The sequence below is a fragment of the Chenopodium album genome, chromosome 2 (genome assembly GCF_948465745.1).
Source record: "Chenopodium album chromosome 2, dcCheAlbu1.1, whole genome shotgun sequence".
Taxonomy (NCBI): Eukaryota; Viridiplantae; Streptophyta; class Magnoliopsida; order Caryophyllales; family Amaranthaceae; genus Chenopodium; species Chenopodium album.
The window spans coordinates 77207310-77220943 of record NC_137835.1 but is presented as its reverse complement, the minus strand read 5'-3'; the positions used below and the strand labels follow the sequence as shown (position 1 = coordinate 77220943).

At 34.4% G+C, this 13634-nt stretch overlaps 1 protein-coding gene across 2 annotated transcripts in view; it reads right to left on the bottom strand.

Annotated features, from left to right (window-relative positions):
- The window catches only part of LOC145601262 (DExH-box ATP-dependent RNA helicase DExH14-like), a 34138-nt gene extending 21002 nt beyond the window's left edge, over positions 1-13136 (bottom strand). The window contains exons 1-18 of one of the 2 annotated variants that reach the window (XM_081657244.1): positions 12910-13136; positions 12748-12809; positions 12399-12573; positions 11584-12022; positions 11417-11482; positions 10716-10820; positions 10337-10639; positions 8838-8954; positions 8698-8757; positions 6746-6817; positions 6517-6633; positions 6238-6399; positions 3736-3801; positions 3492-3644; positions 3329-3412; positions 2245-2319; positions 2031-2162; positions 1883-1948 (exon numbers count right to left, since the gene is read on the bottom strand). In XM_081657244.1, the coding sequence (XP_081513370.1) occupies positions 1883-1948; positions 2031-2162; positions 2245-2319; positions 3329-3412; positions 3492-3644; positions 3736-3801; positions 6238-6399; positions 6517-6633; positions 6746-6817; positions 8698-8757; positions 8838-8954; positions 10337-10639; positions 10716-10820; positions 11417-11482; positions 11584-12022; positions 12399-12573; positions 12748-12809; positions 12910-13016 (2361 nt within the window). In that variant the 5' untranslated portion in view covers positions 13017-13136. Of the gene's footprint in view, positions 1-1882; positions 1949-2030; positions 2163-2244; positions 2320-3328; positions 3413-3491; positions 3645-3735; positions 3802-6237; positions 6400-6516; positions 6634-6745; positions 6818-8697; positions 8758-8837; positions 8955-10336; positions 10640-10715; positions 10821-11416; positions 11483-11583; positions 12023-12398; positions 12574-12747; positions 12810-12909 lie in introns of those variants that run through there. The other variant, XM_081657252.1, reaches the window with a different exon arrangement.
- Between the last annotated feature and the right edge of the window lie 498 nt (positions 13137-13634).

Below are 13634 nucleotides of genomic sequence, written 5' to 3'. Positions count from 1 at the left end.
GACCAAACTCTACAATCAGATAAATTGATTAGAATTTTTGAAATATTTTCATCCTGAATGGCAGTTAGTAAGAAGTTCTATACTCCCGCCGTCCCATAATATAGTTCCTATTTGTGTTTTTTCACGGTGTTTAAGAAATAGGAAGAAAAATTAGATGAAATGCATTAATAAAAGTGAAAAGTACAACTATAGACAAAAGTGAGAGAGAGAGAGAGAGAGAGAGAGAGAGAGAGAGAGTAAAAAAAAGTACATGACATGTATAAAATTCAAGGGTAATTTAGGAAGTACAATGAATAAAGTTAAAAAAAGTGAGGGTATAAAGTCTTTACATACTATCCAAAAATAGAAACGAGAACAACATTTTGGATCTCCAAAATAGGAAAATAGGAACTATATTATGGGACGGAGGGAGTACAAGAAAAACTATTTGTAATGAAGACTCTTCTCAAAATAAAATAAAAAAAATAAAAAAAAAATAATAAATAAATAAATAAATAAAAAATAAAAAAATAAAAAAAAACCCTAACAAGTGATAAACGGGTTTATCTGTGGACAGGACAGTGCATGATCAACCAAAGATCTCTAATTTCACTATCTCGCAAGCAAGATGGGACTTTCAGCCAAACTAATTTTCCCAGATGGAACAGAAAGCAATAGACAAGCATTTCTGATTCTTGCAAGGGAAAATGATTACATATTCTTTGATCCATTGATATTATACTTGAAGGGTGAAGTAAACGTATAGACATCTGATGTTTCAAATCAGGATTAATGAACTTTGAAGAATATGCAATGAATGAGAAAAAGGGATAAAAACCACTCAACCCGGATTAAAGATTGTTATCAATGAGAGAAATTCTGCATCATGTACATGCTTATTAAGAAGGGACAAAAATCACTTAACCCACTCCATTTGAGAGGATTCCATATACTAGATGCCAACCTATGATTTCTAATAGTATGGGGTAGATACAATGTTAACAAATGAGCGGCTGACAGGATTATTTCACCAGGATCAACTTGTGTTACATTTTTGCTGCAAAACAAGAGCATTCCTATGACCCATGCCAATAATTTGATGCAATGTGGTAATATATGAAGAAATTGTTACAGGCATACCAATTACCAAACGTTGCAAGGCACAACAGAGATACAATCATAATTTTTAAATTTAGGCTATGTACAAATGACTGTAGAGCTCTGACTGCAACAATTGTGTAGTCAAAGAAATACATGTACATGTGAGCAAAGGAATATATTTAACAACACTTTCTGAGACAAATAGTGCCAGTAATTCATTGCAAAGCTTTATTTTGCAATTCAACATTTCAACCCTTAATTTCTATTATAAAATTAGCAAAAGGAGAAAGAAGAGTGTAACAGAAACTTTAAAATATTGTTCTTTCAATGGTCATCATGCAAGAGCACACTACATAATACACAGCACAATGCAAATGAGGAGCATGATCAAAGATGATGTTGCAGTTGGTAGCATGATTATACAGAGCACTACAGGTTTTGTTATCCTAATTAACCAAGTCAATAGATGGCTAAATGAAGCCTCATCTTAGAAATGATAATGAAACAAATGTGAGCTTAAATACACATTATTATATCAATATTCGGCATCCATTAACTACAACAAGCATAGGGCATTTCTTATACACCATTGGTCTTCCAGGTTATTAATTTTTTTTCCTCCCTAAAACTATAAAGTTTCACATGCCGAAATATGAGAATAACATGATATACAACTGCAGCCCCACTTTTTGTGGGTGATACTCAACTTGATAAATAGTTACCACCTTCATTACCAATATCAAAAAATAATCCACTTTGATTTCTAAAATTTCTATAGGCAATAGAGAAGAAAAGAACAAACCTTGATCACAACAGTGTGAGCAGGTAAGTTAACTCCCCATGCCAAAGTTGCTGTGCAGACAAGCACCTGCAGCAAAAGTCATCCATGAAATAAACAGAGTTTAAATCAGGAAATGAACAATAAAGAAATAAAAGTTAAAAGATTTTACCTTTAGCAATCCATCAGAAAAAAGTCTCTCAGTAAGACCCCTATCAGAACGAAGCATTCCAGCATGGTGAATACCTAACCCAGAATCAAAGAGTCCAACTAATTCTCTGTTTCTAGACTTCATAACCTCCTTCTGAAATGTAAACAGTTCAAATACATCAGTGACCTGCAATCATGTTAACAAAGAGTAAGTGAAGAACAGTTGAGGTCCTTGCCTTTATCAAGTGAAACTGTGGATGTGTCTCATTCTGAAAAAGCTCTAGATTATTGTCCTCTCGGGCAAGCTCAACCTATTGTAGACAAAAAAAATTAACAAGAAAACAATGAAATGTCAAACAGTAGGCCAGCAGGCATTCAACTTCACATTCGATATATGTTAGTACCTGATTAATAGTTTAATACCATAACAATTACAACACTCAACATACGTCAAAAATTTCTTTTTTTTATAATAATTCTTTATTGTTTAACCCCAAATTTTGAAACCAAGAACATATACCAGGATATAGGCTTCTAAGCTTCTTCTATGCTACAAGTGGGAAGCCAAGGTTAGTTTTTCAATCTGAATGTGCCATTGAAATCTAAAAGAGTTCAGGAAAAAAATATAATAACTAGCTGACAAATTTAGCACGTTAAAAAAGCACTATCCTTCTAATAACCAATCCTATTACAAGGTTAATTTTTATTTCAATATCCTGATACGAAAATTCTCCCTAGTCTCAATTTCAGATCAGGTGCCCTCTCAAGTCCAAGCTATAAAATGGAGAATCTTTCATAGAAGTTACACTAACAATCTCTTAAAATCTGCTTATAGCTCTTACAATGTGATTCCTTTAACAACTATCTTCATAATTCATACTCGGTAAAATTGAGGCTGTGGTGATTGACATCTTATTTCTTTTACGTCATTCAGATATTCTACATACTAGTATTGCTTGATTGACCCTTTATTGTCATCAGTATTTTGGTATTATACCATACACCCAAGATCAGATCAAACTAGGTAGGAAAGCCTGGAATCTCTAAGGAAAACTAATGAGGTGCAACTCACACCGAAAGTCAACAACATTCCCGGAAAGCCCCATGCAATAGCACCAAAGGGAAGCTAGATAAAATATCCTGACCCAAAGAACTTGACAACTTGAGAAACAGCAATGAAACAAGAACTATCATTAATGTCTATCTTTCGTTAATGAACAGATGAAGCCACGAAGAACAGCTAATTTGTTCATAATATATAATGAATAAAACCCTAAATTTGTTCAATGGATAGCAGAAAAACTTATAAAGCAATGGTACCAGTCTTTCAGCAGTCTTCCCAGTATCTTTGCGTGAATGGACAAAGACCATTGCTTGATGACCTTGCTTTAGGGATTCAACAACCTGTCATGAAGTTATGGGTGATAAACATAAACACTCACTTCAAAAGAAAAAATTAGCAAAACTACATAGAAAATATTACCTTGTAGTAGCAAATCTTGTTCAACAGCTCAGTGCGAGCCATATAGTTTTTCTCACTGATACCAATGTACTGCTGTGCAAGAGGCACAGGACGGTAGGTAGAATCAAAGAAAAAGAGCCCCGAGTCCGGATTCACCCTCAAAAATTGTGCCACCTAAATGGTTCTTTGGTCATAATTATTCTTATTTAAGAAAATTTATAATGTTTTGTCAATGATAAAATCAACAACAGCTAAAGGGACAAACCTCCAAATAATTAGGTAGAGTGGCTGAGAGACCCACAATGCGAATCATTGATTGAGTTGACTCGACCTATCAAAGAAATTAAAGCAGCTTCAATCAGTTAGAACAATTCTATAAATAATCTTCCACAACACTGACAATAACCCCCCCCCCCTCTCTCTCTCTCTCTCTCTCTCTCTCTCTCTCTTCTCCCTACAAAAACAGAAAAGGGAGATCAGCCAGAATAACAAGTGGGAGAAAAGAATGACCCAAACAAGTACAAAACTTTCCGATCAAATAAATAAATTAAAAGACGAAAATACGAATCCCATATACCAAAATTCTCCAAACAAGTCCATATCCCCAAATACCAAAGCTCTTCAATTTTGCAACTGTCTATAGTTGATTTTACTTTTAACTAAAAAGCTTCAAGAATGAACTCAGACCTTTAGCCATCTACAATGGAATTCTGCAACTCTCAAACAAAGTTCCCCGACAATCACATATAAATTCTGTAACTCAAAAACACGCCTCCAATGCCTTTGTGGTTTAGTCCCTCACTTTCCCTTGTTACTATGGATAAGTTTGTTTATGCAATTGATTTATATTCTCTGGAATTATTTATCTGCTTTTAAGTATTTGGAACTGTAAATATGCTTGCTCAAATTGAATATAATGATATAACTATACTTAATTATTACAGTTGTCCCGATGACAGGATGCTTTAACAATATCCTCTTATTGGTGAGGCAACTACTTTTTCTGAGCTAATTCAAAATTGATCACTATGGTTGTGGACTTGTGGTCATATTGTTGTCCCTTTAATTTTCCCCAATCATTCAATCGTTTTTGTTTAATCCTTATATCAATGTGATTCAAATTTTTCTGAAGTTCGTAATATGACAATATATTCTAGTATGTATATGTTGTTTAAACTGGATTTCATTTTATATCTGTTTTTTAAAGAGCACGTTGAGATTGTTTAACACACAGCATAACTATAGCTTTATAACATACTATTGACTTTGTCAAGGAACACATTGGGATTACTTGAATGCACAAGATAATTAGAATTTTATAATTCCTGGTATCCAATGTGTTTCAATATTTGCTAATTAACTAATACTTGTATCAAAACATGATATTCTTTGGTATCTTAATGTTTAACTGGGTCTTTTTATAAGGAGGAGTATGATGCAAGATCTGTGAAAAAGAAGTGGCTTATCTACTTGGATACCAACTGCTCAAGCCATCGTCCAGTTTTATACTAATTTGGGTACCAAATACCTGATTTAAAAAGATCAGAAATAGCACTTTTTTACCAAGAAAAACCTTAAAACCTTGCTCAAATCTGTGGTAATTGGTAAAGATGTTGGCACAAATAAAGAAGTTGATTTGTTGGCTTGTTGCTACATTTCCTGTTTTGCTATCTCTTTGACACCATACGAGAAAATCATACTTTGGTTATCTTATATCTTAAAACAGAATAAAATCTTCGAGTCCAAATCCAAGTGACAGATCCTTCTAAAACATGTCTCTAAGTCGTTGATTTTGAAATTTGAAGCATCTAAGAGTCGGATTTATGTCCAAGTGGGTGCATGCACTTATTTTAGTTGTCTTTACTGTAAAATGAATTAAATTTGGATGGGTAACGCAGATCTTAGGTCAAGTAAGATGGGTGAAAAGTAGTTTAAAAAAATGCAAGTAACTTTTAAACTGCAACATTTACTATTATATGTAAGCCAAATAATGAGGCAACATCAGGTTTAATCAACCCAATCACCCAACAATTGCTCTTCCTACATCCACCGAAACACAATCTACTCACCCTCCTAGGTTTTTTTGGGGGCTATATTAATTAAGAAGATTCAACATATAGATTGAGGATCTGGAAAGAAATATGACAGATGGAACCATAAGCCTAATTGGCTCAGCCTTACCAGCAAAGTACCTCGCATGTCTAAAAAGGCTACAGTGGGCTCTCGTCTAGGACATGTAACATATGCCAGTTTGTAAACTTCTTACAATGTTGTGAGCACATGGACCTGAGATATCCGACTAACCTGAACTATTTGACAAAATACTACAAATAGTATACAATCCCTAAAGTAAGAAGAGAACAAGTTCGACAAATACATGAAATGACCGATGTTACTGAACTACGGTAGCTTTCAGTAAAAATAAGCAATTTTATTACGTTCAGCCAATGCCATCCTTACTCAAAGGTAGACACTCACCACAACAGGGTAGATCTCAAAGAATTTCATAGGGAGGTTTTAAAACAAGGTTAGCACCCTAAACATTCGCCTCAACAGCTGCTGCGTGCAAAACTTCTAAATCTGTGAACCTCTGATGATTCTAATTGTATGTCAAGAAGCTAGCTAGAGTAACAAGAACTGCTATGATAAAGTAGATTGCTATATATGGGTTTTAATTGCTCTTAAATCATCATTTTCTATCAAAATTTTCATGCTCAGGGTAAATATCTACAAAACGAAGATGATTCCAAAATTTCGAGGATCTTACCTGACGAAGAGTACGAGCAACTAATGCTTCTATAACAGGACCTCTATCATCATTCAAAAGGTGTACTTCATCAATTATTAAAAGCTTAACAAGCATTGAAAGTGACATGTCGCTGCTCTTGCGCGTGATGACGTCCCATTTTTCAGGTGTGGTCACTATCATCTAATTGACATAAAGCAAAGAGATAAGCCATGTTAATACACCAGTACAACAGCAAAATAGGTTGAGGCATGCAGATATAATAAAATTAAAAAAAAAAAAAAAAAAAAGATAACCAACCTGAGTTGCTTCAAGTTCATTCTTAGAAAGTTGCATGTCTCCTGTAAGCTCCTTTACTGTCATATTTAATGGAGCTAACCGATGGCTAAATGTAGCTGTAACTTCAGCAGCTAATGCCTACAGAAATTAGAGAGAATCATCAATGAAATGAAAAAAAATAGACGAAGGGGATACTTTAAAAAGCTGAAGGGAAGATGACAAGCCAGAAAAAAAAAACAGACAAGTTTACCTTCATTGGAGCAACATAAACAATCTTGAACTCATTTTTGTGCAGGTAACCGTCCTTGAAATGCTGTCCAATCTGCCATTATTCAAAATTGATATAGTGATTACAATTGTATCATATAATTTCCACAGCATTTTTGGTTTTTCCAATATAAGAGTATATAAGATAGTGTAAACTTGATGAGAGCAATTTCAAGATTTCAATCAGTTATGGATGCATAATTTCCCTAATGTTCCACCTCAGAGCTATAAACTAAATCCAGTATATGGAAGACCTTAAACAATTTCAGAACAGAACATCACCGCCCGCCCCTTTTAATGGTAAAAAACAGGACAAAAGAACTGAGGAAGAAAGCAAAAGGCCCATACAAATAACATAATGGTGAACATTTGCAATACATACTAGTCCCTCTGATCCTTAATGTTCTTCGCATTTTGGTTGTGTACGTTTGCCAACACATTACTTTGACCGTAAATAAATTTAGTTCTATATTAGTAAAAAAAAAGATACAACAGTTGGAATATTGATAAACAACACATTGAGACGAATCAAATAAGGCCCAACGTGACGATGTTATGTTTTATATATTGAGAGTAGTTTAGAAGATTCTCTCATCTTATGGATAGGGCCAAGATTCTGAATGGAAAGAACAAAAGAATCGGAGGGAATACAAATTAATACAAGAAACCTTGCTTTAAGATTTATAACATGTGAGTAAAATTTTAAAAAATCTAATTTAAATTTTTACCCATATGTTTGAAATCTTAAATCAGATTTTCTAAATTATTACTCACATGTTCTAAATCTATATATGATGTTCCAAATGTTTACTCATATGTTCTAAATTTTTACTCGTGTGTTCTAAATTTAAAATCAGGTGCTCAAAGTTTTAAGTCACATTTCTTAATTAACTTAAATCAAACGTTCCAAAAGAAGAAAAAAACATAAGAATACAGATAAATAACATTTTGAAGCACATTTCCATCGTCAAAATAAATACTAACAAAATGCATTTTTTATTTTTTTTTAAAGATATGCAAAATTGCAAAAATTATCTAAAAACTGCAAAGCTTATCTAAAACTATCTAAAAACTGCAGAACTTAAAGAAACAATTTTTGAAAGAAATTCATAAATGCAATAATCTTCTAAATAACCAACTCACGACAATTTCAATCAAGCTTAGTAAAATCAATGGTGGAAATCAATTTCAAATTTATGGTGGAAATTAATCTCTCCTCCGCCATTATCATCATCATAAATGACTGCGACATTCATCCGTTAAACAAAAGGTAGCCTCTTAAACATAGCCGTAACAAGGTCTTATTCATCTTTAGCAATAGCTTCAGCATTAGAAGGCCGAAAAACAATAATTCCAACTCGTTAATGTTCAGTTCTATATCAAAGAATTCGCTGCCATTAAAAGTTGGGTAAATTTTTAAAGAGAAAGATGCTTGATTATAGAATCACTGTACTACCATTACTATTTGAGATATTTCAGTAGTTGGAGCTTTTAGTCTCTAATGGTTGTGATATCTTCTAGAATATAGTGCTCTCACATAGAGAACTATTCTCACCAGATCTTTCCCCTATATCGAGATAGAAAATTCTGCTCTATATAGATAAAATATTGGTCGAAAGTTCAGTTTTCCAAACTAGTGAACAAATGTATACTTGGTATTTATCCTTTTTCAAAAGATTCTATATACTGATATACATAGTATTAATATTTTTATTTTTTTTAAAGGGAAAAACTTTTGACAGCAAAAAATTTTAACAGTGTTGAGTTGTTGACATATGTGGCAAAATTGTGTCTACTTTACTAGTACATAACTTATTAACAGCTTCCAGTGTGCACCCTAGGTAAGAATAATGAAGAATGCTTCTAGCTGAATACACCTAGAGAGTAAAATACAGTATGAGTTGTCTGCATGATATACTTGTAAACAAGTCATACCTCATGTAGAATAGAAATCATAGCTATATTTGTTTTGCCAGCTCCTGTTGGGGCACATACCTGAAATTAAAAAGTACCACTTCAGAAAGATGTTGCTTTATGCGACAAAATAGTACTAGGATAGTTCACTAATTACTCACTAGAATATTCTCATTAGTGTAGTAGACTGTCTGAAAGATCCTGCTCTGGATACGATTGAGGGATTTGTATCCATGAAAAGCAGCTTGGGCAAATTCATCTAATTCTTTTATCTCTATCTGCAGGCAGGAAAATCACCACTAATGGATAAAATCACTTATTGCAAGTTCGCAACATCCAAAAGCAAGAACATTGAAAGGGTCCATATTAAGAGATGAGAAGCATTGAATCACAATCAGCATTGAAGACTTAAATTAGGTTTAAAACAAAGGACCCGGGAGCAATGAAATAATTGAAACAGAAGCGTCTTGAATCACTTAAAGGCTTAGAATTTTCATTGCAGCAGCAAGGTATATATCACTTGGAACAAGGAGAACAATTAAATCGGAAAAGAAGATGCAATGTGGTCTGAGAAAGCGACGAGACATTAACCACCGATATCGGAATTTAAACTGTGCCTAGCTTGTTAAAACAAAGATTGTCATGGATATTGGAAGAAGAAGAGTTGTGGTTTGAGAGAGATGAGATACTTCTTCAATACCAATATACCTGAAAATCTCTAATATTTCTAATTTTTCCTGGTTCCTGGATCAACTAAACAACAATATTCTGACCAAACCGATGTATTCAGTTATCTACAAGTGGCAAAATTACAGAGCTAGCAGAAAATCTTCAATTCAAAACCCCTATTCCCACATTAGATGATCTATGCAAATAACAAAGAAAAGCACGACATACAAAATATTTATAAAATTGTCTTAGAGGCCCCCTGTCTTATAGCGATGCCCGTGTAGTAAAGTTTATAAATATTTTAATTAACTACAAGTATGTAACTACGAGGCATTCTCAGGCTCTGTGACTATGTTGGTGGTGTGTTAAAATAATAGATAGAAAATACAATATCAATTATATTTTCACCAGTAAAGATATTCCTATAAATGCCTCTGACCCAACAAAGTAGCGCCAAACAGAAGCAAAGATAACTACTCTTTATAAGACTAACACTTAGAAGTGTAGAGCACCTGATCTTAAAACTCTTACCATTCCTCATCGAGATCCAAATCCTACACAGTACAGTATAAGATCAATTCCCAAATTAAACCAATACTGAGAGTCAAACACATCAGTAAAACCTAATCATATAGTACTATCCTTTTCTCACTCTCATGTATCCTCTCGGCTCCCACAGTAGTAGTCTCCCTTATCTCTCAACACCCCTACGTATCATTTTCCAAGTGTTTTGACATCGGATCCGTGCGCCCTTTGGTTAGTCAATATTGCATCAATTGCTTCAAAGTAGAAATTATTCAATACTTCTATAATAGTTGGTGGTGTGTTAATATAATAGATAGAAAATTCAATAATTTTCTTAGACTATTCTTGTCGCATGTTCTCCCTGATCCGAAAAGACAAAACCAGAAATATTCAACAGAAACACTGTTATACTAGAATTGTAATTTATCAGCAAGAAGAAATGGATGCATGGTGGCAAGATTGATACCAGTCTTTCCCCAGGCTTCATTGGAGCTGTTGGTATTGGAGGAATTATGACTTCTTCATAGCCTTTGAAATGCTTTCTCACAGTTCCCTGTGGAAGTGCAGAAACACCTAATGACTGAGGTCCTGGTCCACTTCCAATCACATCATCAAATAGATTTTTCCTCTCACTTGCTTCCAGCAAGGATGAAAAACTTGTAGAGGAAAAGTCATCTTCGATCCCTTGCCCAACTCCACGCTTGTGGCGTTTCTCCTCTTTGCGCCTAAGTTTATCAATCTGTTTCTCAGACTCAGTGTGCACAGTGACCTAAAATGACACATATAGTCAAAAGTAATAATGATGTTTCTTGCAACTAACTTATACAGAAATATGTAGCAATTACCTGAGTGCCATAACTAGGCATGCGCGGTTGAGCATTTGAAGGCGACTTATCAGATCGTAATACTAGCAGGCCATGACTAATTGCTTCAACAAGCTGTTTTCTATGCTAAAACCAACAAACACAGAGAAAAGAGTCGATTAACCATCTGCAAATAAATACACCAAAGGCCTTCTCTGCTACTGTAAAGACCTATTCTACCCATAATAAAATCAAACAATAATGAGTCTTGAACTTCAATTAGCCAAATTACCAATCTCACTAGCTGAATATGTTGTGCAGAATTATTCTGACACTATGCCACTAGGCCCACTATCACCCATATTCGAAATTCAAGTTATGGATCATTCGATATCTTGATGCAAATTTGTGTTTCAAAAGTTCAGGTCTTATGTTTTCCTTTCTACAACCAAATCATTAATGACCACCTAGCAAACAAACATTAATGGACCGACAATCACAATCCCTGGATGTTAAGATTATCTTATGCTCGTCCTTTAGCAGATATTTGCCCTCTTTTTTGAAATACTCTTATCTTATTGTTCTTAATGAAAAAAAATTCCTTCAGTAAAAAAGCTTTTGCCCCCAGAAACTACGTACCTAAGTATAGCAATGAAATCAAGATGCGTGTAATAAAAACACATGTGGATTTCGACATGAAAAAATATGGCAAGTTATAGAAACAAAGAGTCATTACACCTTACCAAGATAAGCTCCTGAACAGTCTCAAAAGCACTATCCCCAACAAGATCCAGTAGATCACCAGCAATCTACAACAAAAGGCAGTTATTGTCCAAACTACACTTCTTCTAGTTGCAACTTTAAAAACCAACAACGAGGAGGTGACAACAGATTAAAATTTAAATAATACCTCTTCCCCATGTTTGTCAGAATCGAGAACTCGACAAATTGTCATGGCCAGTTCATCTCGAGAAAGCTGTGAGCCACTTCCTCGAACTATTAGATCACATGAGTCTCTTAACCATTTTAAATCATATTTTATCCCACCATTTGAAAAACGGTTGTTATCAGCATCAGTTGCAGGCCAATCGTTGTACACTGAAGTCGATGGAGCCAAGTCCTCTGGCCCCAAAATTTCTTCATCATCCAAAGTAATATCAAGCAAAAACCGTGAAGGAGGTCTAAAATCAAGATTAGATCCGAACTCTACATCATCATCAATCAAATTTCCATCCATATTAGGTGAAGCTGTTCTAGGTTGCAGACTACATAGTCTCTGAGCCAATTGAACTACTTTCCGCAGGCTACCTTCAGAAACAGTATAACCCAGTAATTTTTGTAATTCAGACCTAAATCCATGTTCAGAGACTATCAGATTCACAAATGACAATCAGAAGTTGGACAATAATAACAATCTCTTTGAGCATGAAAGCTCCAATAAAAAATGCTTCTAAGAGGAAAACGAAAAAATTAATGCAGAAAATTACAGCATTTTCATAAGTTTACCATGTTTTCTTTCCCCAACTCCACCCAAGTGTTCAAATGCAATTGGTTACAAACCTACAATTAGACTACAGATGAAATACAAGCAAAACTTTTCCTCGGCGAGCATTCTACAAGTGTTCAAATCATATTCCAGGATAACCATAAAACTAGAGCAATTTCACCAAATATCAAAATTTAAATTTTAAAGAACATTTCAAAGGTGATAGAATTAAGCTATACTTTTTCTCGGCGAGCATTCTACTATCCTCCTCCTCCTCCTCCTCCCCTCGGACACCAAAGAGTCGATACACAGTCAATGCCACTTCACGAAACTCGTCCGACACAACTTCTCCACCAATCAGTTCAACAACCGCGCCAATAAACTGTTTGTACGCTTGCCGCACTTCAGTAGAAGCTAAAAAAAACCAATTGCACACATATCATGTCAAAACTTCATTCTCGAACCAAAACAATCACAATTTTTAAAAAAAAAATTGAAATGATTCAATTTACAAGTAATTTACATCAAATTAAACAGTCCAAATTAACTGAATTTCGAAGCAAAACTAGCTTAAACATTGAAATTTACCTTGTTCCCAATCAAAAACAATCTTTCGCGCTAATTCCGACTCATCAACTGAATTGGCATTACTAAAAACACCAAAATCAAGTAAAAAAATCAAAAAATCGTAAACATAAACTAGAATGAGAAAATTGATGATTGATTAGAGTATTCAAAATTGAAGATTACCTAGTTGGAAAGAGGTTTTGGAGGAGAGTTTTGCGATGAAGATAAGCACGATCGATGTCGAAAGGGTCTCGAAGAGAGTTGGTGAGTCGAGGGAGTTGAAGCACCATGGTTGATTCAGGTGCGCTGCTTTCGGAACTCTGAAAGAGAAAATGCGGAAGAATGTGGTGGCAAATTGGCAATCGTCGACGTTAGTATTGGAACTTGGATTACAAGGAAGTTGCAATCGAGGGGTTTTTTTGGTTGTAGACTTGTAGTGGGTGAAGAAGAATGAAACGAGGGTCCGTTTGGTTCGTATGACTTAGTAAAAGGGTTTAACTTATGACAGCCGTTGTACCGGTTGGGTATGGCTCGATATGGTTTCGGTTAGATGGGTTTTTTGGCGTATTAGTTAATGTAAGATTTTTTTATTACTCCCTCCGTTTTTTTTTATATGCATCACTTTCTATTTAGGGGTGTTTTTTTATATATGCATCACTTCTATATTTGGTAACTTTATACTATATTTTATTATCTCTCTCTCTTCTCAAATACCCCACTCAAAATATTTTATCATTTCACTCTCTTTCATGGTCCCCACTTATATTATTAAATAAATCATTCTCTCACACATACTATCTATTTCATGACCCACATTGTACTTTTATCAAAATAAATTAATCATCCACTTGCACAATATAATATTGAAGCAAATAACTTTCCTAAAACTCCGTGTAAATGCAAGTGAT